Source organism: Engraulis encrasicolus, chromosome 10 (genome assembly GCF_034702125.1).
Source record: "Engraulis encrasicolus isolate BLACKSEA-1 chromosome 10, IST_EnEncr_1.0, whole genome shotgun sequence".
Lineage (NCBI taxonomy): Eukaryota > Metazoa > Chordata > Actinopteri > Clupeiformes > Engraulidae > Engraulis > Engraulis encrasicolus.
Window position 1 is genome coordinate 37,923,632 of NC_085866.1, and position 27,577 is coordinate 37,951,208.

The following is a 27,577-nucleotide window of genomic DNA, read 5'->3' on the forward strand; positions in this document are numbered from 1 at the left end:
ATACGTATGTTTTCATTTGTTCGAACCTGATAGCGGGCCAAATGTTTGCCAGATCTGGCTCGTGGGCCGTCATAAGGAGACCTCTCCTCTAAGTGAAATGGGCATAGTTAGTAGGTAAGGTAATAAGGCGGACAATCCCACCTGTTTCTTGGGGCCGTCGCTGTCCACATGGCGCAGGTTGCTCTTCACCTTCAGGTACATCTCGGCCGAAGCGTCGTCCTCAGGCGGCTGGGGAGGAGGGTAGGCGGGGGGCGGTGGGGGCCGAGACACGGTGCCCTGAGGGGGTGGAGGAGGAGGGAAGGAGGGCGGCGGGGGGAGCGGCTCGCTCGTGGAGGTTGCTTTGGTGTTGTTCTTCACCTGCTCCTTGGCCTTCTCCTGCTGCTGCTGCTGCTGTGTGGAGCTCGACGGGTCTGGGTCCAGCATGTTCATGTAGGCCTGCATGTCTGTGATGGCCGACTCTGTTGGGGCTGGAGGAGAGGAGACAAGGAGACAACAAGGGCTGTGAGGGACTAAGATTTGTTTGTCTGTCTGTGTGTCCATCTGCGATGTCTGTGGTCATCTTTATGGGGTGCCAAACACACAACATCTCCAGAGCCGTATAGAAAGATTCACATGCACCTGGGGTAAGCGGCTTTGAAAAGCCCTACATAAAACCGATCTATTATTGTTATTGTTATTATTATTATTATTATTATTATTATTATTATTATTATTATTATTATTATTATTATTAAGGGGCAGGTTGCCATCTCTGATTGCTCTTGCTGTAGAAGTTGCTGAAGTGTGGGCCAGTTTCATGCCTCTCACAAAATGTCTTTTTGCACTAGATTGTGGTAAATACTCTCAATTAATCATCGGTCATAAGATATTTAGGATATTGGCAAACCAAATAATAAAGTTGTGGATAAGTGGATGCTGTTCCTATCTTGAGGCCTGATAAGAGTTGTTCCCAGCGTGTCCCTTTCCTGTACTTCTATGTATATCCACTAGAGGTCAGTATTGACACGATTGACCGAGCTGAGCGCGCTCTAACCCGCCACAGCGCCCTCTGTCCCTTAGAAAAGGGTTGCACCAAATCTCTTCCACAACAGCAGGCAGAAACTTTTCTACCCTTGTCATGACACACACACACACACACACTCGCGCGCACACACACACACACACACACACACACACACACACACACACACACACACACACACACACACACACACACACACACACACACACACACAAACACACACACACACACACACACACACAAGTGTGCACGCGCAAGCGCACGCGCACGCACACACACACACACAAGATTAGACAATAATGTTGTGGTCACAGACAAAAATGTGCACATGCTTCTCTGAGCGAACAAAAACCATTTCCCTTACTTAGAGGAAACAGTGCATGAGAGTGAGAAGAATCATTTGCATGTAATGGTTATACTTTTGCAATGGGCAAATCCATATGTTTATATGCAAAGTGGACAGCCAAAACACAGGGTTAAGAATGCCACGAATCTGACCAGGGAAGGACAAAACAAGGCAGTTTGACGTGTCTCCAGCCCATGACCTCACATCAATGCAGTATCAGCGGCAGACTCACTATCAAGTAAGCTAAAAGCTTAGAGGTAATAAAGCAACAAAGCTGAAGTTCATTCAGAAAATTTAGAAAATACAGTTGTTAAAAGTACAATTTTTACGCAATATGTGAATGTATTAGCCTATGAATGAATGTAGCTCAATGGTGTTAGAGGGGGATGATTTTTGACCATTTTCATTGTGTGTGTGTGTGTGGGGGGGGGGGGATGGGGGGGGGCTGATTACCAATCATAAGTTCATGGCACACAGATGTTATATCAATGAGCAGATGATATGTCAACGAGCGTTCCTTAGGAAGTTGGTCTTTCAATCACACGGTTGCAGGCTTAAATCCTACCCTTAGGCTACCTCTGTTTACACCTCCATCCATGACTGGAGTGAAATTGACCAAAGCAGCTAGTTCTGATACAACATTGCTCCAGAGACTTTTACCAATAACATATAAGTCGCTTTGTGTTCAAATGTCAGCAAAGTGGTATTGCCTAACATGAAAATGATCACCAGTTCTGCCAATCTACTCACTTTATTGACATTTAGGCCTATTTTAACAGCAACAAAAATGACACTGACATTTGCAAACCTTTTCTTGAAATAAGCTTGCTTGTTTTTTAAATAAAAAATAAATAAGACAGGGCCTAGAAAAAAAATGTTTTGGTTCCGGTGCCGACTGACCCTTTTTATCCTCCAAAATTAGCGACACTTCTTCACTCTCATAGGCTAACTCCCTATCTCTCGCTTTCTCCCTGCCTGTAGCTGTGTTTGCATCATAGCAGCCTACAGGCAACACACATGCGCGTGCAAGTGTCTTTGCGCAGCACGTCTTGACAGAAATCCCAGCGATGTCACCGCATAGTTGCGCACCAACTGTGTCACGTTGTAGGCGAATTTTAATGTTACAAAATACCAGTTAGCTTTGTAGCCCTTCTACATGACCGAAATGCATTACAACACAATGAGTAGGTGTAGGCCCTATCTGCGATTTTTGAATAATGTTGGTTACATACTCGTCATGGAAGAAGGCTTCCATTTCAGTCGCGTTGGATGTTCAGCGAGATCAGAACCTAGTCGCAGCAATTAGTCTAGGCTACTCAAGTAGTCCTACAGTTAAATAGCCTGTAAAACAAAGCCAGGTTAATTTAATATGAAAGAAGGGAAATGTTTTGCCGAAGTGTACCTTTAGGAACTCTTTCATTTACCACATGGGTCGCGTTAACAGAGGTTTGTCCGTCATTGACAGTTTTTTTTAAAAGGAAGACTGAAGATTCTGAAGCCTGCCCGTCCTTTCGATGGTAGTTTAAATAGGCTACACCCGTATCAGTAGATCAAATGTGCATTTCAATTCGTTATTATCTGCGCTGCGCAGAGACCACATTTCTTCTTAAATAGGCCACTTTATCCTTCACCTTTCTCTGCCTCTCTCTGCTTGTCACGCAACTATTACGCATCTACAGAGCTCCGTTCCCTGCACCCAAATAGTGAATTAGAAATTGCCGATGATGTCGGCACAACTGTTCGAATAGGCTAATTAAGATTCAGAACCGTTTGTAGGCCTATACGTAGGGCTAGGCTACTACATTTCCCCACAATCTGATTTAATGGCAGGGCGAAGTTATCCCTCTATCGTCTTTCATAAAAGTTTCATAGGCCTATCATAAAAGGGTTTTTTCATATCATATCCTCAGGCGTCGCCACAAACTCCTCGCTTGAAACAAAAAGTAGGCGGGCCTATGTACCAGAAATAGTAACGCACAGTGTCTTATGAAAGTAACTTTAATCTGACATTTTGAAATGGTAGTTAGACTACTCGTTACTGAAAAAAATAGTGCGACTACAACGTTACCAGCAACACCGGTCGTGATTACACAGTAGGGGGCTAAATATTGGTGGGGACGTGTCCCTACCGTCCCCACCATAAATTACGCCCATGCCGTAGTTCCGTCGAGTTTACTTTGATCTTTCATTTAATTCCGAATTGTTGAGTGTTTACATGATGCTTTCAAAGCGGAATTAAGCTTTATTCAGAATTAAAGTGAGTTCATTCTGAATTAAATGTCTCATGTAAACGTAGCCCCTGACTTGACAATGCCATGTCTGACCTGTGGCGAGCTTGGAGGGGGGAGGCGGCACAGAGCTCCTCTTCTCCCCGGTGCTGGACTGACTGGAGTTGGCCGAGTCGTAGTTGGAGAGGGAGCTGGAGGGCGAGCCCAGGTCGAAGTGGGTGGCGGGGGCTGCGGAGGCCGGCATGGTGGCGTTGGGGGAGGACAGGCCTGAGTCCGGCTGCTGCTTGTACTCCAGGTCCGTGGAGGGGTCCCTGGACAGCACACGGTGCTCCACGCTCTGGAAAAACAACACACAAGAGCACAAGAGAAACGGTAACGTCTGCTCGTGCATGTCTGCTTCCCTATGTGTGTTTGTATATGTGTCTTTGTCCCGTGTGTGTGTGTGTGTGTGTGTGTGTGTGTGTGTGTGTGTGTGTGTGTGTGTGTGTGTGTGTGTGTGTGTGTGTGTGTGTGTGTGTGTGTGTGTGTGTGTGTGTGTGTGTGTGTGTGTGTGTGTGTGTGTGTACTCTATATATGTCTATATGTGTGTGTGTGTTTGTGTGTTTGAGTGCTGTAGTACCTTTGTGTACAAGTTTTAATACAACATGTATTGTCCCAAAGGAAAACAAAGGAAAAGGACCCTAAGGTGGAACCAAACAATTCTGTAATGTTTATGAGTGGCGGGCTTTGGCCTGCCGACGAAATACTCATCAATCCCTGAGTTCCCAAGATAATAACTTTCTCTCAGGAGCATCTCCCAACCCCTGCTATCGTGATTGACTGATTAACTGGATTTGTTTTTTTTTATTTGGAGATAACAGATACAGAGAATAATGTGTTAAATTGAAAAATGTGCTGTTTATTTAATACTAAGACGTAAGCATGCTGTGTGTTTACTGCTAGGATGTAAACATGCTGTGCATTTAGTAGGATGGTACGCCATTACGCCACCTTAATCCAACCACTTGGTACTACTTCCTGTTGGCCATCCCTAATTGGATGAATGCTGGCCTGTATCAGCAGTGGGCTGGCAGCCAGGGCTCACCTCAGCCTTGATTACAATAGGATGAGCGCCTGGGCTCTGGCCTGACTCAAGCTGTTTTGAAGCCCACGGGAAAGTTATCAGTGCTGCTTCCCACACTGGGAACCAAAGAACTGGGAACCAAAGAACTGGGAACCAAAGCGTATACTGGTAAAGACATTCATACCATGATATGCCAACAAATAAAAACATAGCCATATTGAAGTGGATGTTACGGCAAGGATATGAGAGTGAGTTGTACTCTCAAATATCATAATTTATCAAAGGCTAGCCACGCTGCATCATCTGCTTCGGAGAGGGAGGCACATATGTGTTCTTAGAGAGCCGATTAGAGATTAAGTGCGGGAACCAGCATTGGCATAGTTCTCTGTCAGCCTGAAAGCGCTATCAGATCCACACCTCCAACAGGAACCATGTGAAATGGTCTCAATGCGCTTAACAATATAACAAGTAGCTTGTGATTCCTGATGTGCTGTTTATTACATGTTGCCACTGCCATGTCTCCTTGCCTCATGGGTTCTATGGGTGATATTCTGAGTGTGAGATGAGGTGAATGCTTTGGGCTGATATGAGAACCCAGCAATGTGGAAAAATGGCAAATATTTAATCAAATCTATTGAGCGCAAGCCACAGAAATGCAGTATAAGCCAAGATAATCAAAAAGCCCACTGTAGATAAATTTTATAGCGATCATAACCATATCTTACAGGATTGAATATTTGTCAGCACACAGTTGGAACAACAGCAAAAATGTTTTGTCTGAAATCCCATTGGGGTTAATAATGTTAACACAGTCTGACATTTATCTGAAATCTTTGGTGCAACACCCAAACTACAACACAACACAGCCACCCTCTTCCTCATAAGCACCCTTGTTCCCAGCCTATTTCCCCTGGTGATCTTCCATGAACGGGTCATCGTGTTTACATGTCTGTTCCTCTGGTCTCCTAAAGGGAAATAACAGTGACTTCTCCCTGGGCACAGCCCATAGTGCACTGCAGAGAGCCACACGCTTCTCCCATGACCCACATCAGAGCCGTGCACTGCCCCCAGGCCAGACGCCATACACATGGGAGGTAGGCTGATGTTTGTACAACACCTGCCCTGGCTCACAATTACCCCACAGCAGCAAAGCATTCTGGGATGCTGAGATTTCCATGGAGGCCAGTGGGACAAATACATGGTACACCAGAAACATGAATGGTTGTGTGTCAGTGCACACTTAATATTGTACATCTAAATGCTATCATTTTCATTCTTAAAGGAGAATTCATTCACATACTGTGTGTACACTCATACACTCTACACTGTTGTATTGGAAGGTGTCTGCTGATGTTGCGAAACATCAGCGGTGATATTTGGAGAATGTTCAGACGCTTTAAAATACGGTGTAAACTCTGCCCGCATGGGTTAGCTGCATAGCTTGGCCATGACAGCTGCATATTGAAATTGGTCGAAATTCTCCATTAAGAACTTAATTATTTCAGATATTCTACCTTTAGATGCTGACCATCATACCATATGTATGCTTTTTACATACATAATGTACATACACTACGCTAACTGGTACAGCACATACACCACATTTGTGGACCTCCCTGGGTCTGCCCATACCAAAAACAGAAAAATATGAAACATACAAAATGATTCACATATGGACTTAAAATTCTTATATGGCACAGCAAACAATGAAAGTGGTCTGCTGCTCATTGTCCTCATATTACACATACACATTTCATATACAATGCTTATATTGCAGCACATAAAAATTGTATAAGGAACGTGTATGTTTGTGTGCTTACTCATGGGGCTCATGCTATACTAAACTTGGCCCATTTCATATTTCTGCCATATAAGAATTGAATCACTTGTGCAGTTTTGTACATTTCTCTTTGGTATGGGGTGGGTCTGGTAGACCCGTTCCTGAATGCACACCTGCTGGGCACTAACCATGTTCTCCACAGTGCGCAGGTACTTGGCACACTGCGGGTGTCCGTTGTACTCCGCCAGGTCTGCCGCCGTGAAGCCATCTTGGTCTCGGATGGCCAGGTCCACACCGTTCACCACCAGGATCTGGCAGCACTGCGAGAGGGAGGAGGGGAGGGACACAGGATGTTTTTGAGTAACTGCCAACATATTAAAAATCCCAGTGTTGATATAGAGTTGAAATGAACTGCTTTTGGTCCCACTCAAAAATAATGCTAAATTTACTCTTTGGCACCCCCAATGGCACCCCAAGGGAACAGTGCGGTGGTACTGTACCATGCTCAGGGTACCTCAGTCATGGAGGATGGGGGAGAGCACTGGTTAATTACCACCCCCACCAACCTGGTGGATCGGGAGTTGAACCGGCAACCTTTGGGCTACAAGTCTGACGCCCTAACTGCTTACCCATGACTGCCCTATGTAAATAGAATACTTTGTAAATAGAATACAGCTGTGTTCTACTTTAGTTTTTTCTTCAGCATGACAAAATGTGTCACTATTTAACATACAATACATTCGAACTGGTATTCTACAAGCTATGAATAGAACAATCTGACCGAAAGATGAGTAACCAAAGCATCACCAAGAACATAGTCTCACGTAGGTGTACAAAAACACACAAGCATGCAAGCTTAACATAATTGCTTTCATAGCAATACCATACAAACATACTAATCAAATAAAAATGTGGGTCCCACACAAACAAAGACTTCTGCATTTGAACCCTTCAGCGCCCCTGCTCCAATGGGCATCTAAAAAATAAATGATTGACCCTGTCGTGGCTCAACGGTAGGGCACTGCACTGCTACACCGGCGACCAGGGTTCGATTCCAGCCCGGGTCCTTTGCCGACCCTTCCCCATCTCTCTCCCCTCGCTTCCTGTCAATCACTTAACTGTCCGGTCACAAATAAAGGCAAAAAGGCACAAAAAAAACCAATAATAATTAAAAAAAAATACTACACTGCATGTGAGGCCAACAGTATGAATGGTATCAATGTAAACAAAAGCCATAACTCTGAACACTGTTCCACCTCCAGCTGCATACTGTCGGCAGTATATAGCATCAAATTCTGGGCCCTAGGACCCAGCTCTGACATAAATATGTAAAGAAAACAGACTTCCTATGGAGCCCCCAATACATGTACTATGTGTGACTCAATCCCACTTTACACCCCTATTGCAACGCCTTGACTCTGTCGGAGTCAGTGAAGAGCTGTGGGGCTAGGATGAGTGTTTGAGAGTCCACTACCACAGCAGCTGCTGAATATTGACAATCAGAGAAGAGGCTGGAGAGCAGATAACAACCCATCTTCTCTCCAGAGACCTACAGTCTCCATAGACTCCATAGACAAGGGGGAGGCTAGGGTTGCATGCTTATTGTCTTGAGTGTGCAATGCCATTCTCTGCAACTCTCTGTCCCCACTGCATGCCTTTCACACCACAAAATCGCAAAAAAGGCTCCACATAACAAACACTGCATGCCAACGCATGGTACACTGATGATGAAAGCGAAACCAAACAGTTTGAGCAGCTCTTGTTGTACAGAAACTATTCACACTTAAAAGACATAGAGTTGCTGTACCTTTGGCAAAACTAGCCACCTTGTCTAGGAAAGCTAAAAAGAGGTTGACATTATGTGCATAGTATACAATTGAAAATACGACATATGAAGGAAACCTACAATTTGAGGATCATTTTTTGATTACTTTCAACACAACAGCTCAATCACTCACTTGTTAGGATGGGACGTCAGGATGGTGCAGCCACCGGTAATGTCACTGTTCTTTAAATTACGATTTTATGATACCATATATGATTTTCTGTTTTTACTTGATTATCTTAAAATAATATATTCATTGCTTGTTTATTAATGTCCAATTATTAATGAATGCATTTAATTCATTGATGCACGAGTGGCATTGGCTGTGGTTATACCATCTGACGTCTGCTACTAAAAAACATGAATGATCTGCAAGCTGAGGTTTGGGCAGCTTAGGTCATTATGCAATGCCTGGTCAACTTGACAGGGGCCTGGGCGTACGGGGTACATTCCCTGCACTGCATTAATCCTTTTTAAAGCTCCGAAACACCTAATAATCGCACAATTATACATGAACACTGAACACGTGCCAAACACTTCGTCTGCCAATCACTACCACACCTCCACTCCGTCTGTGTCTATCTCAAAAACGTTCCTTCTCTCTCTCTCTCTCTCTCTCTAATCAAACAATCATTTACGGACATAACCGCATGCATGCAAGCACATGCACGCCAGTGAACACGCATACATGCACGTATGCATGCGTGCCCACCAGTGTTAATTTCGTCAACCAGGACGATGACGAAAATATTTCGTCAACGCCCCTTTTTCCCTTGACGATGACGAGACGATGACGCACAAAAATTGCTTCCAGAACATAAAAATATGACGAAAATAAAAATTGATTTTCGTTAAGGAGACTAAGACGAGACGAAATTTACAAGCCATGGACGAATGGACATTAAAAATGTAATTGTTTAAAATTAATTTGAAATTGTTATTGTTTCTTGAACTTCATAGAAGATTACGCGCTGTTGCCCTGTTTGTCTCTGCAGGCAGTGCCTGGCGCTGGTCCGGCTCAATCAGTAGTAGGCTAGTTCAGTGAGTCCTGTTCAGTCGAGTTTAGGCCCTAAAATGTTTCCCAGAAAGAGAAAAAGAAAGAGCCGACGTTGAGGCAAGTGTTAATTTTGAAACATGTTCAACAACCCTTTTGTCCATAACGGAGATGTGTGTGTTTATGCAGTAATGATAATAGTGCTACCGTCCCTCGCGCCAATCTTTCTCTGATGCTGTCATTTTAAACCTCCTCTTCTCCTTTCCACTTACGCATACACCGACGTCCGTTGTCTGTTCTTTTGTAATGTTTGCTATATTGGTTGTTTAACCGTATGAATAGGCAGTTTGCAAGCAAATCATGAAGATCGGATTCATGCATGTATTTAGATCAGACACACCGGGAGACGTTTAAGGAATGCGCACGCTACAGGGGAAAAGTTGTTTAAGTAGTCTAAACAGAGGCACGGCTACTGTAGTTTTGATAAGAATCAATGTGTGGGCGATCAGGGTTTAAAGTGCGGAGAATTGAAACTTGTTCCCGTCGAGGGCAACGCTAAAAGACCCAAGGCAGTCGACATCCCTTCCATGCGATGCGTATTAGCGTCTCCCAGACATCCCAAGTTCTAAAACGCATTGCTTAAACTTGGAGATGCTTATCGACCCTCGACATCCCGACAAACAAAACAGCATTAGTGTTCAACCATTGTTTGTCAATGTCCTTTCTGTCGTCCAGTCTGCATAGAACAACTGCCTACTTTTCCCCCAGGACTTTTGCAGGGCGTCCTACGAAGTGCGCGTAATCTATTTGAAGTATTCCAGGAATGACGCACGAGGCTTTATCTTTCTCTGTCCCGCATTGCCAATCGAAATAACGCGAACTTGCATAGTCTAAAATCAGGAATATTTTATCTGACTCGCGGCCATCGTGGAGCCACTATCAAACATCAGGGAAACTTCTTGGACTTCATTGGGATGGCTGGTATTCCCACTGCCTGCAATCTGCAGGCTATGAGTCACGCGGTCAGGTGAAGAAGAGCTTGTAGCCTACGTGATCAAATTCAAAAGCAAATAATACGCAGCAGCTTCTAATGCACGAGAGAGAGAGAGAGAGAGAGAGAGAGAGAGAGAGAGAGAGAGAGAGAGAGAGAGAGAGAGAGAGAGAGAGAGCAACCTGCACCTGGAAGTGAGTGTGTCTAATGCTCCTTTGCTCTATGCAGTTGAAATTACTTTTACAGGACTGATTTGGGTTTTGGTGGAACATAAACTAGTAACAATGTGAACATTTGCTGCAATAGGCTATCTAGTAATAATTTGTGTAATAATTTGACTAAAATGACGAAAATGTGAAATGTTGACTAAAATGACTAAAATGACTAAGACTAAAATTAATTTTCGTCATTTAGACGAAGACTAAGACTAAATTGTGAAGGCAATGACTAAATTTGACTAAGACTAAAATTGTCATTGTGACTAAGACTAAGACTAAATTTAAAAAAGCTGACGAAATTAACACTGGTGCCCACACACACACACACACACATAGAGGTGACAAAAGGTTAAGTTTGGTCCTCTGTTACGTTACAAACTGAGAGTCAGTCCACAATTATATCAGTTTTTGGCTACTGGAAACTCCTGGACCACTACAGTATGAAAAGCAGGCAGCACTCCTGCTCTAGGCAGAATCGGGTCACGACACGGTTGCCGTTTACCTTAGTAACAGAACACTCCCATGTGAAAGGGACACGCAGCAAGTAACTCTGCCAGCTAATGAACCATTATTGGCAAAAGGCTAAAAATGGCTCTCAGGTACAGAGAGGGAGAGTTCCCCTGCTCTGGCTATCTTCTTCTATAAACCACAGTTTATCTCACAAATAGCTGAAAATAGTTTCAACATTCCACAATGGGTGCTATTCTGCAAAAAAAATCTTCAGTTTTATCCCATGACCTATTCACACAAGAAGATCTCAGTGGCTCTGCATTGGGCACATGCTAAATGCATTGTGGGACCATCACTTCCGTCTTCTCCGTTGCCTCTGGCAAATTTCAACTTTTACACTTACAACAGATCTGTCATCAGACCACACCACAGTTCAGAACACGTGTATGCATGAAATTCATACAACCCCCAATCCGTCACAAATGTTCAGTCGGTGGATGGTGCCTATGTGGCTGAAGGTGAAGGCCTCATATAACAGGTGGGTGCACTGGTTGGCTCTCTACCCACCTCCAGCTCTCCGTTCTCAGCCGCGTCGTGGAGGGGCGTACCCCCCCAGCTGTCCATGACGATCTCTCCCCCATGAAGCAGCAGCCAGCTCAGCACCTTGGCATGGCCGCGGCTGGCTGCAAAGTGCATGCCAGTGGCACCGTCGTTGTCCTTGTCGGCCAGGCTGACATCCGAGAAGCTCATCTGCAGGAAAATAAACTCACACTCATGGACACATGCGCAGATTCACATATGCAGATACAAACTGAGATACATACACATAGGCACACACACAGATAGTGTTAATTTGGGATCATAATACGTATTACATGTCCACCATATGGCCTAATTGCACTAGGCAGGAGGTTCATAAAAATCCAGACCACATACAGTATTCTCTCTCATACACACACTACCTGGCCTTAGTCCTCTGTAAGTTTCCACTCAATTATTATTCATTTCCCTACATATAACAATGTATATACCCATTTGTGTACATATATGGACTGCCACACTAATACTTCATTACTTTAAAATGTGACCAGAAACCTAGACCCGTTAGCTCTCGGACCATTCGTACCATTGATGATGACAGAAACCAGATACATTTAAGCTATCGATATTCCTGCAGGTAACAGGTCTCGAGGTTTCAGATGTTATCAGCATGGAACTTAATGGAAGAGCAATGTCTTCTCACAGTAGGTGTCCTCTCATGGCTGTCTGTGGGAGCCTGCTGTAGCCAGCTGCAACCACCAGGCTTTGCTGCAGCAGTAGGAACATTGTTATTTTAACAAGATGGAGACCTAAGTATTCTAAGAACCTGGCTAAGTAGTAAATCAGGTTATGAACCTTTAGGCAGCGCAGGGTCACTGACAGCTTTTGGAGGGCCAGGGAAAAAGTCATTTGAAAGAGCCCCCATTTTAATACATATAATATAATGAGGACCCAATTTTGGGCCCCCCTCTCCCTGGGCCCGGGACAGCTGTGGACTATCTATTTGCAGGTTTACCACTTTCTGTAGGTTAACTTGGCCAGGTTCATCCCTTAACCTTGTTCTTGGAATAAGTACCCTAATTGGATGATGTAACTGTACTTTGTTGTGTTGTTGTTTTGTGTTGTGGATATGTACAATCAATGGTTCTGGTATAATAAATCTTCTATTTGTTAATTGCTTACCAGCCAAACGATAACAGTGTTGTGTCCCATCTGGGCGGCGGCATGCAGGGGGGTCATCCCATCATTGGCCCTTATGGTGGGGTCGGCCCCACAGTCCTTCACCAGGTACTGGACAACCTCCAGGTGACCCTCCTGGCAGGCCAGGTAAAGGGGCGTGGCACCGTTTTTGGTTTGGAAATTGACAACACTGCAAAGGTCAGACAGGGAGAGGGAGAGATCAGTTATACATACAAATGCTCTCACACACATGCACATGCACACACACACACACACACATACAGGAGATGACAATAAGGGTACGATTGATCCTCTGTTATGTTTCAAAGTCAGACTCAGTGTCTAGAAGCAGTCCACAGTTACATTCCCTGTATACACTGACCTCTTGGCCAGACGAAGTCAGACTTTGTCTGGCCAGGTTAAGGCGCTCTATTTTAAAACATTTGACCATGAGGATCCTTGTGTAGTAAATGTCCCGGCCTTCACCTTTTCATGCAGAGCCTCTTCTATCAGAAGCGCACTCTAACCACGTCTTGATGTGTTAATAATGTGTCAATGTAAGTTTCTTTTTTCAGCAAAAAGTGAGCTGGATCACTGGCCATTCCATTTGCTCCAAAGGACCACAAACAATGGTGAATCAATGATTTGTGTCCTTTTTGCTCTGTTTACCCACAGCTAAGCTCCTCATACAGCCAGAGCTTAAAGTCACTGTCTGGCTTTAAAAAGGCAGAGAATGCGCAACACTGTTCTATGCTCCCAAAAATATTAATGGCCCAACGTTGTGGGCGCTCAGTCCTTCATCAACGAGCCTTTAACTGTCTGGATTTGACAGGGGTTGTGTTGGAACAGCAATACCATTTGATAGGCAAAGCAGACATAAAAACATAAGAACATGCAGTTTCAGTCAAACTAGCCATGCTAAATATGTGCGCATAATAATAGACTGCAAAAACAAGTCCACTCATCTTTGACTATGTGAGACAATGGCCGATGTTAGCCTTGATGTAATGACAGATTAGTCTTGTCAGGAGGTGAATCACAGCTGTCAGATTGAATAAACTCTTTATTCCTAATATTCCTAATACTCCTAATATTAAGTACAGTATATGAGTGGCTTCACCCATCCTCTGTTGCCATTGATTGCAAACACTAACACAAATCTGATATGGCCCACAGTATAGACGCACAGTTTGCCCTCATAAAACTGTATCTTCTTACTTGGATGGGCGGAGATTAGACATTAGTAGTGTTCCTACGTTAGCTGAATGAATAACAGTTACGTCTTGAGGTGGTGACAGTTTGTGTCACGGTTAGTGACAAAACAAAGAGGAGAAAAACACCAAAAGACCTTATAATCATGAAAAATTAGACATTTTAGAAACATGTTTCTTTATGCGCGTGTGTGTGTGTGTGTGTGTGTGTGTGTGTGTGTGTGTGTGTGTGTGTGTGTGTGTGTGTGTGTGTGTGTGTGTGTGTGTGTGTGTGTGTGTGCGCGAGTGTGTGTGTGTGTGTGTTTGTTCCTTGCTGCCTAGCCGCAATGTACAGATGATGAGCATTAACGAAGGGGGCAGCTTGACAAGAGTGTCAGGGTGTCAGGTGCTCATAAATACAGTACATTGCATTACACTTTGCAGACCCCTTTATCCAAAGGTGGTTAACAAAAGATTACGCAGCCTGATATAGATATGCAAAGGATTAAAAAGGCAAAGGCATTAAAAAGGTAGCACAACAAGTGTACACAGCTGTCACTGATGAGTGGAAGTTGGTGTTGATAAAGGAAGGGAAGCAATCTCAGAAAGGAAGAATATTCAGCTTTATCAAGGTATCAAAGTATTTAATTGGTGAAATTACTGGTTGGTTTTGGGATACACAATGACATCTGGAGGATAGGCTAATCAGACTCTGTTGTTTATCACTGTTTAAGCAGGCTAGGGAGACAGCGTGACAAGACTAGCCGCCTGCTGCCTTCTTTAGCGTGGGGCAATGACCAGGGTAGTGGAGGCTAATACCTCTGTCCCAGATCCTATAGTGCAGCGATGACCCAAGAGGTCAGGGAGTGAGCAGCAGCAGTCCTCCATACACCTCACCTCCACCACCACCCCCAAATCCCATAAGGCGCGGCTTTATTTGGACAATGACTGAGGAGTTAGCAGGGAGGCTCTTAAGACGATTAGCCTACCGCTGCAGTAGTGGGACTCGCCTAAGCGCTAGCATGCTAACAACAACATCACAATGGTGTGGAAACGCCATGGTATGAATCACCTAGCATAACCCACTATAGCCTTTTGTGACCTCTTGTAAGCTATTCTTAAAATTATATTCTCTTTACGATCTACAGACAACTCAAGACCCCTTGATCTTCAACACCAGATAAAAGGAATTTCAATGAGGCAAAGGGCTACATAAACTCAATTTCAAATCCTCCGCTAGAAAACCCACATTATCATAATGAATGTAACACTTGCCTATTCTATGAGATATGTATTATTATGGCTAGTCCAGAGCTAATGTTTATGTAGATATACAATGTCATATTTCTGTGAGGGGCACAAACACTATGATGAAAGAAAAAAAAAGATTAATATTTCAAACAGGAAGGGCCTTTTAATCAGTGGCACTGCCATCAGGAAGTGAGCTGATGGATAAATTATACATGAGTGAAACCTAACAAGCGAGCCACTCACCTGTGGCACAAGAGCAGTGCAATGCAGGCCACACACGCGCATCAATAGACACGCACGCACACACACACACACACACACACACACACACACACACACACACACACACACACACACACACACACACACACACACACACACACACACACACACACACACACACACACACACACACACACACAGATATTAATGTACAAAGACAAGGACAGACAGATACGGCATACATCCATTAAGGGCACATGCACATGCATAGATGCAACAACACAACTGAAACAAGCGTTCTCACATGAAGGCATTTACATTTTCTGATATCAACCTCATTCGAGTCCTTCCAAATTTTTGGAAACTTTCCAAAGACGTGTGAACTTCAGTTGTTTCTTCATCCATTACCACATTAGCACTAATAACAAAACCACTGCTAATTGATTCAGCGGGCCAAATAAAGGTATTGGTTCCATTGCTGTGTCATGCGATTCATTATGGCTCCCCAGTTAGCCGTTAGCTTAATTATGAGTAATGTAATAGACGTGTGGCGCAGCAAATAGCTCTGCGGTCTGATAGATAGATAGACGACGGCTCATTGAGCTTTCAACGACTCTTCCTGTGTGAATTATTCAGATGGCCCGACAAAAACATCAACCTCCGTGGAGAAGGCCGAGTCACACAGAGGTGAAGACAGGAGAGAGAGGGAAGCAGTCCAACCAACCACCCCCCCCAACCCCCCCACACACACCTGACAGACACAAACAAACAAACACACACAGCATACACACGCACACAAACGTGCACACAAACACATACAGGCACACACACAAACCCATATGTGCACACAAACAAAAAAACACGCACACATGCACACACACACCAGTGCTTGACATAAACTTTTTTGCTTACTAGCCATTTTGACTAGTGGTTTTCCTGAATCACTAGCCATTCAGCCTGTTCACTAACTGCCACTTACCATCATAACAGCTATAATGTAAATACAATAGGTTGTAATAATATAATATAATATAATATAATATAATATCATATCATATCATATCATATCATATCATATCATATCATATCATATCATATCATATCATATATCATATAATATAACATGGTAACACTTTATTTTAGGGATACATCTATTAGCACTAATACATACAATATTAATGCCTGTGTAAGTAACTTGTAAGGCATGTACTAAGCAAAATAAAACAGTTGTTAGACATTTATTCGTAAATGTCTTGTTCATGCACAATAAGGGATTTATTACCAATATAACCTTAGTAAGGACCTAGTAGACCTAGATTTCTATTTATGAGTAAGCAGTAACAGTAATGGATGTGAAACAACACCTCTTCTGGAATATTGTTTCAAAATAACACAAAGCAGAAAGCACACACAGATGCCTGTATCTGCTGAAGGGGCTACTGACTTTCTTTCATTCCGTTTTTGTGCATTGTTTAACACTAATGTTGTAGTCGGAAGGCAAGACAGGCACCTGCGATAGGACATGCTTTATGTGCAGTATGATGTTTAACTCAAGTTTTGTCAGTCGGGAACAACAGAAGAAGAAATATGCAGAATATTTAAGTATAAAAACAAACAGGTGTGTAGCCTAATTTTCCACATGCTATTAACTGATCTCGTGCTTCCTAACTTTCCTCATGAAACTGTTGTATTTTTATCTTGTCTTGGTCATTTCCGTGTCTACCAGTACGCCGTATTGTAAAGGAAGACTGCAAAACAGGGCCTGTAGCGAAGGGGAGTAGAGTTGCCCAGCCGGGACTCGAACCCTGACCTTCTGGGATAGTAAAATGGGGCTCTGACTGCTACACCAAAGAGCCAGGCTCGTTGGCGTGATAGTCAGAACACACACACAACCCTAGTGATGGTCACTCCATGACACTGCCTTCCCCTTCGGGAAGCGCACCCGTGCGCTTCACAAACTCATGGTGTCCCTCACGCAACTGCCCATCATGCTTCTCCCATCCAGTGTGCCCCATCATCAATGCTTCACCCGTCACTGGGGTCCCTTGCACCGGGGTCACCAATCCTGGGGGACCCTCACATGGAATTACGGCTCACACACAATGGGTACGCTTCTGATGGCCTCGCGACAGCCATCCCACTTCTGACACAATTTGTAGCGAAGGGGAGTAGAGTTGCCTAGCCGGGAACCTTCTGGAGTAGCAAATTGGGGCTCTGACTGCTGGGCAACTCTACTCCCCTGCGCTACAGGGCCATTGTATTGTTTGTCAAATTGTCAGTTGAGAGCAACTTTGCTACACTTCACTACTATATTTTAACTGGAGCATACTTTTCAGTGGCATTTTCAGATGAACGGCATGTGTTTCAGACTGTCAGTGTCGACAAGAGTGTCCTGTACATTCAGAAGACTACAATGGATTCATTTTTGACAGCAAAAACAATTAGAGAATGCACCAGTAAATAGTTACCAGCCAAATGACTAGTGAGACTCAATTTGTTACCAGAAAAAGCCGATTTCTACCCGCAATTGGCACCTTAGCAGATGTCAATGTCAAGCCCTGACACACACACACACACACACACACACACACACACACACACACACACACACTTTTGACCAACTCCTTCTAAGGAAGCGTCCTCCTCTCCCCTTGACTCTGGGGCATTCGCCAAGGCTGCCTTCAACACTGAGGATGGCTACTTAGTCAGGCAAGAGAAATGGCCACTTCTGCAGCAGACCTACGTGGGGTAGAGGGACTTAACTTCCTTATCTCTCCTCATTCAGTGCTGCTGGTGTCTTGTTTTTCTCCCACAGCCTGACCATATGTCGCTCCCCCTCCCCCCGCCCTCTATGTAAGCCCTACCCCCACCTGAGGCAAGCAGTAGTACACAGCTCAGATAAACCACACCACAGCTACTAGGGCTGCCCGATGATGGACAAAATAGTGATTATAATTATTTCCCAAGCATTCTTTTTTATGTCTACCTTTTGGACAGGTCAGCAGGGAGTGGAAATGAGCAGGAGGGAAGGACTGGCAAACGACCCAGAGTCTGACCCAAAACCAGGTCCTCTGGCACATGGCACGGTGTCCCAGCCTACCAAGCCACCAGCGCCCCGAATTATTCAAACAATTCTTTTTTTTAGTTATACAACCAAAATTTGTAATTACCCAGCCTTAAAGGTAAACTATGTAGGCTTGTGGACAGAGTGAGCATTGCAACTATGCTGCCCATTCACATATTTGATCTCTCCATTGATATTTACAATATTTAAGTCTTACTGGTCTGACCAAAGTACGTATATATGAAGGGTTTATTTGCAAAACGGTGTATCTCCATTTTGTAGAATGTTGGGAAATTGACATTTTTGAATTGGGCATTCCATTGAATTGCATTGCAAAATGCATTTTATGTAGGTTATAAAAGTGTGTTCTCAAAATATTTGAATGGTAAGAATTCACACATAGGTGATAGGCCCTCTGAAAAGTCAATTTCAATAATAAAATGCAAAAGTAAAAAAATGGAGATACACCGTTTTGCAAATAAACCCTTCATATGTTTTGAACCTTAAGAGGTCTGTTACTGGAAATATAAAATGGCGGACACCGAGAAGATCCATCTTTTTATGTATGAAGAATATAATATTCCCAGTCATGCTTAGAAAAAGATAACATTTGTGAATTTGGGCAGCACAAATTCTGGTAGAAAACTACCACAAATATTACACACTGGTAATATGGTTGAAAAATATTGTGAAAACTAAACTGTATAAAAGTTTTAATTTGTCCCTCTCAGTTTGTTATATATCATTACAAATATTTTGATTACATTTTGACACTCATGACATGATGTATGCCATTGTATATGTTTGTATACATACTGAATGCTAGCAGATGGGGTCAGCGAATGGAACAACTCTAACACTTTATACTGTAAGAGACAGTGGAAAATCACTTTACCTGCCCATTGTTAACTCACCCACGTGTTGCTAACAAGGGTACGAGAGCCTCAAAGGTCACGCATAGCGCGCAAGAGAGAGAGAGAGAGAGGGGAGAGAGAGAGAGAGAGGGAGAAATTAAGTCTACAGTGAAGTACTGAAACCGCGAAAGTCGTAGAGTTTTGTGAGCAAAAGACAGAGATAGAATGTGGTCTTGATGGATTCATTATAAATAGGAGGGGGACTTTGCCTATGGGCATCGTAGGCTATAGCCTATTTAGAGTCGTTAATGCATCTACTATCAATACTACTCGTGAAAAGTAGAGAGTTCACTCGCGAAAACATGAAAACATTTGGTTACTCTACAACAGGGCCAGCCGAACCGCGAGCTCTCAAACGCGGAAGTTACCATAACAAAATCCCTCCAGTGCTACCCGGGGGAGTGTCCACGGCGGGTGAAGTCGGCACGGTGTGTTCGTGGAGCAAACTGTGTCCGATCAAAACCGAGGAGAAGACAGACAACTGACTAGTCGTAGTTGGGAAGTCTGGTCGGATCGGCTATATGTGCAAGCGACTTTAAGGTCCAGTGTGTTCCAGGTGGACAGAGAGAGAGAGAGAGAGTAAACTGGCTTTACAGTAAACTGTCAGTGTCACAAAATGCCTCATCCTGGCCATCTAGGCCTGACCTGATGCTGCGTCCTGTTATAGGGATCCAGAGAATTATAGGGATCCAGAGATCCAGAAAGAGAGAGAGAGGGGAGAGAGGGAGGAAGAGCCAGAGAAGGGGAGCAGTTCAGGGGAGCAGTTTAGCCATAGGTGCCTTGCTTAGAGTAAACTGGCAAAGCAGTTTAAGAAGTCCAGCCCTGCCACTTTAACCAGTCCATCCATGCTTAAGCTGGCACTGTGTCACCGTAGGTCTCACCCTGTCAGCTACACCTGACCCTGATGTGGCATCCTGTCATGGGGATCCAGAGACAGAGAGAGAGAGAGAGAGAGAGAAAGAGAGAGAGAGAGAGAGAGAGAGAGAGAGAGAGAGAGAGAGAGAGAGAGAGAGAGAGAGAGAGAGAAAGAGAAAGAGAGAGAGAGAAAGAGAAAGAGAAAGGGAAAGAGTGTAGTCCATGCCTGTTTACTGTTTAGCCCCAGGGGTCCTTCTTAGAGTAAACTGTTGTCACAGGAGGCCTCAACCTGGCAATCTAAATCTGACCCTAAAGCTAGGTTCACACACGTCGCTGCTAGTTACTCGGTCAGCGAACTAAGTCAATAGAATGTCAATGTGTTCCAGCGAGACTAGCAGGCGAGTAGGCGAGTACTGTACAAGCGATGCGATGTGGGCGGATCCCAAGTTGAAAATATTTTAACTTCGAGCGAGGCGAGTAATAAATTGGAGTTCGGCACTTCTCGCCTGTACATTGTCAGTTAAAGCAGCGGAAACTTTCAGCGAACATGAGAGAGTGGCTAGTAGGCGAGCAAGCGAGAAGCTAGTAAATAGCAGCGATGTGTGTGTGTACGTAGCTTGATGCTGCCTTATGTCATGGGATCCAGATTCAGAAAGTGAGAGAAAGAGAGAGGGGGGGGAGAGAGAGAGAGAGAGAGAGAGAGAGAGAGAGAGAGAGAGAGAGAGAGAGAGAGAGAGAGAGAGAAAGAAACACAGATACAGACACAGAGAGGCAGACAGACAGGCAGACAGGCAGAGACAGAGAGTAGTCCGTGCTTAAACAGGCACAGGAAGAGAGAGAGAGAGAGAGAGAGAGAGAGAGAGAGAGACAGAGACAGAGACAGAGAGAGAGAGAGATAGATAGACAGAGAGCAATCCATGCCTGTTTAGCCACAGGGGTCCTTCTTAGAGTAAACTGTTGTCACAGTAGGCCTCAACCTCTCCATCTAAACCTGACCCCGATGCTACATCAGGGCATGGGGATCCAGAGATCCTGAGGCGGCCCAGCAGGATGCCTGGACCGAGGTCTTGAATGACCAGCATGTTTGCAGGATTACCAGCCTTAAGCAGCACGCGTCCGCTCCTGCCCTGCTCTGCTCTGCCCGCCTCCCCTTTCCCCAAACAGCACAATCACCAGGCCTTTGGCTCTGGTCATTACGTAACGTCTCTCTCTGCCTCCCTCTCTCCCTCCCTCTCTCCCTCTATGCATTGCCTGCTTTTCCCATCTTTCTGTTTCTCTGTGTGTCACGCTCACTTTCTATGTTTTTCTCTCACTCTCACTCTCTCCATCTCTCTCTCCATCTCTCTCTCCATTTCTCGCTCTGTCTGTCTCGGTTCGTCTTTGTCTCTTTTGTACTATTGTACATTTCACTGAAGCTTTCATAGCAGTTCAGTCAATGCCTGATTTATTCTCTTTGTGCATTAGGGCTATTATCTGCTGCTGTCTAGATGTCTACACATGCGCCATTGTTTTGTCCCCATATGTGCATATCTACATAAATATGTGTGCATGCGTGCATGCCTCTGTGTGTGTGTGTGTGTGTGTGTGTGTGTGTGTGTGTGTGTGTGTGTGTGTGTGTGTGTGTGTGTGTGTGTGTGTGTGTGTGTGTGTGTGTGCGTGCGTATGAACATTACCACTGTGCAATTTGGCCTCATAAATTGCCTGGCCATTGTGTGTAAATGAATCTCCACCTGTCACATCTAATCCATGTCTTCCTGTTGAGACACTGATACTGTGGTGAAAAGCTCAGCGGGGGGGTGGGGGGGCTCTGGCAAGGATGGGGCATATTTTACAAAAGCCACGGGCACTGGCACGCCCGCCTGCTGAAAGGGCCTGCCCCCTTTAAACAAGCAGAAGCAGAATACCTTTAATTCAACATGAAAGACAAAAGCCATTTGAGTGGGAAATAGGCGCAAGGTCTTTACGCAATTACAGTAATCCTTTTCTACACACAAACGTTATTACTCAATTCCAAACAAGAACGTTTTAAAATGGCCCTGCTTAAGCACCACCTTGTTTGCTTGGGGTTATTACTTTTGGTTGTGTTGCCGACAAGACCAGAGCAGATAACACATTCAAAGCTGGCCCGTGGGGTTAATGTCAATTTGTAATTTTTATAACACCAATTAAATCAGAGCCCATTGAATGCCTCCTGACAAATTCACATTGCAATTGTCACTGGAATCCATTTGAATGTGGAGCTGTGTCAAACTATACACACTAAGACGCGCCTATCTGCTGACACATGATGCTATAACTCCACTCAGGGGGTACGGTGGCCTTGTTGGAACAATCTTATCTCTTTCCTGCAAAGAGTGCTACATCTAAACAAAGCCAATCGCCCCAAGTACTAGAAAGCAGCCGTGGCTATTCAGATGTCTTCCTTTCTCCTATTGGGCTGTCATTGGTTAGGTGTTTGGGGTCGCTATGGTGACCGGGGTACACAAAGCAGGGGGCTGAATGGGGCTGTGCTATCAGGCATAGCCAGTAGTGAAGGGCATGGCGATTCTTTCGCGCCAGTTCGTTCTCTTCGTTCAGTTCTGCTGAGGAATTCGTTCGTTCACAGTTCGTTCAGTCGTTCATTTTGATTACGTCACGCCACAATGCAAGAGAGCAAGGGGTGAATGTCGAGCGAACTAGTTCAGTGAACGAGTGGAGGAGGGGGCATTCATACTTTGCCTGTGTGCTTCTCTTGTCCAAACATACCAACTTAACTCATTTTGCCTAGTAATATTATTTATTTAACAGCAGCACACATTTAAAAAAGCCCAATTACAAGTTGCTTTTAACCAAAAAGTATGCCTTCGTTTCTGCCGCCTTAAGTTGTTTATTTGTGGTCATGGAGACTGTTGCTATGCGCCCAGGCTGGTCTCTCGTTCGCGGGCTGAACACAGTTCGTTCTCGCTGTGCTGCATAGATCTAAGGTGCTCCTCGTGTCTAAACCTATCACCTGAAACCTATTTTGCAGATTACTTTTATTTATTGAACAGTAGCGCCCGTTAAAAAAGAATAAAATATCATTTACAAGTGGCATTTCCAACTAGAAGTATGCCTTTGACTCTGCCACGTTAAGTTGTGTATTCGTGGTCATGGAAACCATTGGCTGCAGTTCACTGGCTCCTCGTTCACGAACGAGAGCTCAGCTCGTTCAGAGCCGTGAACTGTGGACTAGGTGAGCTGCTGAGCTCTTCTAAATTATGAACTAAATACCTGGTATGTGTAAAAGCACTGGTAATATTAAGAGACCACATTAAGAGATAAAGTGGTGCCCCTTTGGGCAGATTAAAATGCTCATTGGACGACCACTTCTGCTACTGTCTGACTGACCAGTGACAGAGACCGGTGATTCACCAATGAACGAAGTGAACGAGAGGCAGAGAACTAGTTCGCTTCATTCACTTCAAAGACTCGTTCAAAACGACCGGTTCGTTCGTGAACGACACATTACTAGTAGCCAGCTCTCTCTCTTCCTGATTAAAGTTTCAGAGGATACATACAAACACTCACACACGTAGGGTGAACTAAGGTAATTTGGGACATCAGCCAAAGTGGGACAAATAAGGTTTTGGGTTGTTTTCTTTCTAAATATTAGCAGTCAATCACAAAATGGGATGCATTATTGTTACTGCAACTGTCATGTATAAGGAACAATAATTTTATTTGGTGTTAAGTATCATAAAAGGAATGAGCAAAGGTTTGAAGTGACAGTGGATCCAACACTTGTCAGTTGAGCTAGCTGACATATCGATTATGCTATCAGATCATAAGGATATTATGGCTGAATTAGTGATTATATGGTACAAAATATGATTGAAATATATGTTGTTTTACTAAAGGTTTACCTCAATATCAAAACATTCAGACATTTGTCTTTACTTTATTAAGGAGACATAATTTTAGTAAGTATAGTGGAGTGAGCTAATTTGGGACAATATTTTAAGCTAAAATGGGACAGTTTTCTCATAGCAACAGAATGGGTCAGCTACAGCTTCTGTTAGCTGTTAGCATAGCATATTAGCACGCCATAGGCCTGCATTGTAATATGCACATCCACATGCTAATGGACATGGCCACAGTCACACATGCCCTACTCCTTCTATATTCTCTTGAAATGGAAATGTTTCAGGGATGTTATATCATTTTTTAAATAGTTAAGATCCTAGTCTACTGTTAACAAGAGAAAAACTGTATTATTCTTCAGTTTGTGCAAAAGTAATGATAATCAAACAGACTGTCCCATTTTACATTAAAGGGTGTCCCAAATTACCATAGCATTTTCTCATAACGAAGTTGGTGTCTCACTGTCTTTAAATGTTAATATATTATAAAATATTATACTTTAAAAACTAATTCCTACATGGAAATGTACCCAAGACCCATATGAAGACATACAATTACTAAATGTTGGTGTAGTTTAAACTTAAAGTGGGTTTTTTTGGCGATCTACCAAAAGTGTCCCAATTTACCATAGTTCACCCTACACATACACACACACACACACACACACACACACACACACACACACACACACACACACACACACACACCAGGGCTTAACACTAACACACGCCAGGTAGCCAAATGCGGGTGAAAGTCGGCGTTGGCTAGTAGATACCGAAGGTTCACTAGCCATTTTGGCGGGTCCGTTACTATTCTGAATGATGAGGCACCGCATTTTGTAGTTTTTTTCTTCGGACCGTCTTTGCTACAAAAGCAATACAATGCGATTTCGCGAGCCTACAATACCCATGAAGCACCTGTGTCACGTGTCACCTGTGTCTCACGCAAGCCAGGAATCTGATAGGCCTAGAGCTAGTCTTGCGAAGAGGAGTGACAGCGAGCTACCGAGACGTCAGCGTGCGCTTCGAAATGTCACTGGAAACCTTCACGTGAAAATAAAGTAGAGAAGTTCATCTCAACTGACCTGTTTTGCGATCTGTCATTACTACAATAGCCTACTTAGTAGTAGTGGTCATTAAAATGACCAAAGCGAGAGGAAAACATGTCAGTCTGTCTTACTCTTGTGAAAGTCTCATTAGCGCAGTGATAAGACAAGGACACATGCGGCATTAATAATGTTTGGTTTAAATTATTTTCTGATTTGCCTGTGTCTTCATACCTTAATATTCCTCCATGTTTCTTGTGCTGTTGTTCCCGACTGTCAAACCGTTCTTAAAAAAACGCGCAGTAGTAGCCTTCCAGACTGCACAAAAGCATCCCATTGCATGTCCCTTCGCAGGTGCCCGTCTCGCCCGTTTGTATTTTACAACTCACTATTAAACGGAATGAAAGGAAGTCGTAGCCCCTTCTGTAGTTACCGCATCTGTGTGTGCTTTCTAGTGGATACTTTTATAAGCAAATATTCCAGAAGAGGTGTTATTCCACATCCATGTCCGAGGACCGGTCAACTTGGCAATGACTTTAGGCTATCTACTTTGCGCATGAATTTGGACGGCGACCTCCACAGATAGGCCTATATGATATGAAGAAGTCCCTCCAGATTAAAGACGAAAATATTTTGCTCTCGTGTAGCTTACATTTGTGCCCTTCCACAACACTGTGCTTGGTGTTTCTGCATGGTAGCCTAAATATACTATGCCATTCCTCAGATCAGTAAATCTGTTCTTTGCATAGCATGCATGCATGGACCAGTTAATAGGCCTAACAATTCTAATTGCCCTATAGCATATTATATTATATTATATTATATTATATTATATTATATTAGGCCTATATTATATCATATTAGCCTACATTACATTATTAGGGCCTACAGCCTATTATATAATTAATTAAAGCTGCTATGATGGCTAAGAAAATTGTGGCTAGTGAAAAGGCCCAATGGCTAGTGAGTCAGGAAAACCACTAGCCAAAATGGCTGGTAAGCGAAAAAGTTAGTGTCAAGCACTGACACACACACACACACACACACACACACACACGCACACACACGCACACACACACATACAGTCCCCCCACCACACACACACACACACAGACTCACACACACACAATCAGCTACAGAGAATTTACTGCATAAATGGAACAGAACAAGCAACACCCAACTGCAGTCAGCATTTCCTCTGGCTCTGGCTCTGGCTCTGGCTCTGGCCCTGACCCGGATGAGCTGACTGGGCAAATGATTTCATTCTAACACCATCTTACTGCCATAGAGCAGGTGCTCATGGAACGAGCTAAACATTAGCCGTCCACGATGGCTTTATGACATCTGGAGTAGATCTTCAGAGCAAACTGAAGTGCAAAGGCTATCCCATTAAATCGTTTAATTTTCCGTGCAAACCACACTGGGTAGATAGGCCTCGCCGTCATCCACTCTTCAAACAATTTATCGCTTTATGGCCATCGACCTCCGACACTGACTTGTGAAGTTTAAATGTCAACGCCAGCTATGAGTATTACTACCACCCGGCAGTGAGCTGACAGTTTATTACAATGACAAAAAAGGACAGCAATCCGCATGAAGACAACACACTATACACAGTAAAGAAATTGAGAGTTAGTTCAACACTTACAGTGTACTCTGGGACAAAATACACTCTAGAAGATGTTACTGCAAGATTAACACTGCATATTTAATGTGTACAGTACAAGCATTCTCTTGTCGCTGTGAAGACGCTCGCTTCCAAGCCAGTGCACATCCTCTCCTTTGGGACCAAATTACCAACACTGACAGCACAAGTGTTCAATGGGAGTATCTGTGAGACTGATAAGGCCATCCCGAGATTGCATCTGTGCATGACTAGCGTGGTGCGGCAATGTTATGTTTACGCGCCAATTACAGGAGCCTGTGTGAGTGGGTATCGGCAATGTGTTTGTTATCAGGCCCCTTGGGGGGGGCTCTTTGCTAAAGGTCCCTCTGGAACTTCTGGTGATTAGTTGGGCCTTATAGTTACACTTCGACAGATAGCACCACAGTATCTTTCTCTACACTATATCTGTCAACATTTGAGTAGCAAAATCCGGGAGATTTTTGTGGTGGCAGGTAAGTTACCTTTGCCTGATGAAGACCTGAAGGTCGAAACGTTGCTCGATTAAATAATAAATAGACAAGCAGTGTCGCGGACTTCTCTTTTCACTTGGCAGGTAAGTTAATCAAATGGCTGTGGGATCAGAACCCGTACAGAAAAGACAAATAAAATGTACAAAATGATTCAGACATGGACTATGTAATTCTTCTATGGAACACACCATGAAAGTGTCCAATTCCTGATTTTCCACATAAACATTATGCACATTCCCTATACTGCAACATATCAACATTGTACATGGAATGTGTGTAAGGGCTTACTTATATGGCCCATACTTGTGAACTTGTATACTTGTATGGGCATGTAGGTTTCTCTAAATAACTTCTGTATGGGAAATTACAAGAGAATACCATAGACT

The 27,577-nt window shown here is 43.8% G+C and overlaps 1 protein-coding gene across 1 annotated transcript in view; it reads right to left on the minus strand.

Annotated features, from left to right (window-relative positions):
• espn (espin) overlaps positions 1-27,577 on the minus strand; it is an 84,005-nt gene that overhangs the window by 44,215 nt on the left and 12,213 nt on the right. The window contains exons 3-7 of the mRNA XM_063208821.1: positions 12,639-12,825; positions 11,484-11,666; positions 6,627-6,758; positions 3,692-3,932; positions 142-467 (exon numbers count right to left, since the gene is read on the minus strand). Coding sequence (XP_063064891.1) covers positions 142-467; positions 3,692-3,932; positions 6,627-6,758; positions 11,484-11,666; positions 12,639-12,825 — 1,069 coding nt within the window. The remainder of the gene's footprint in view (positions 1-141; positions 468-3,691; positions 3,933-6,626; positions 6,759-11,483; positions 11,667-12,638; positions 12,826-27,577) is intronic.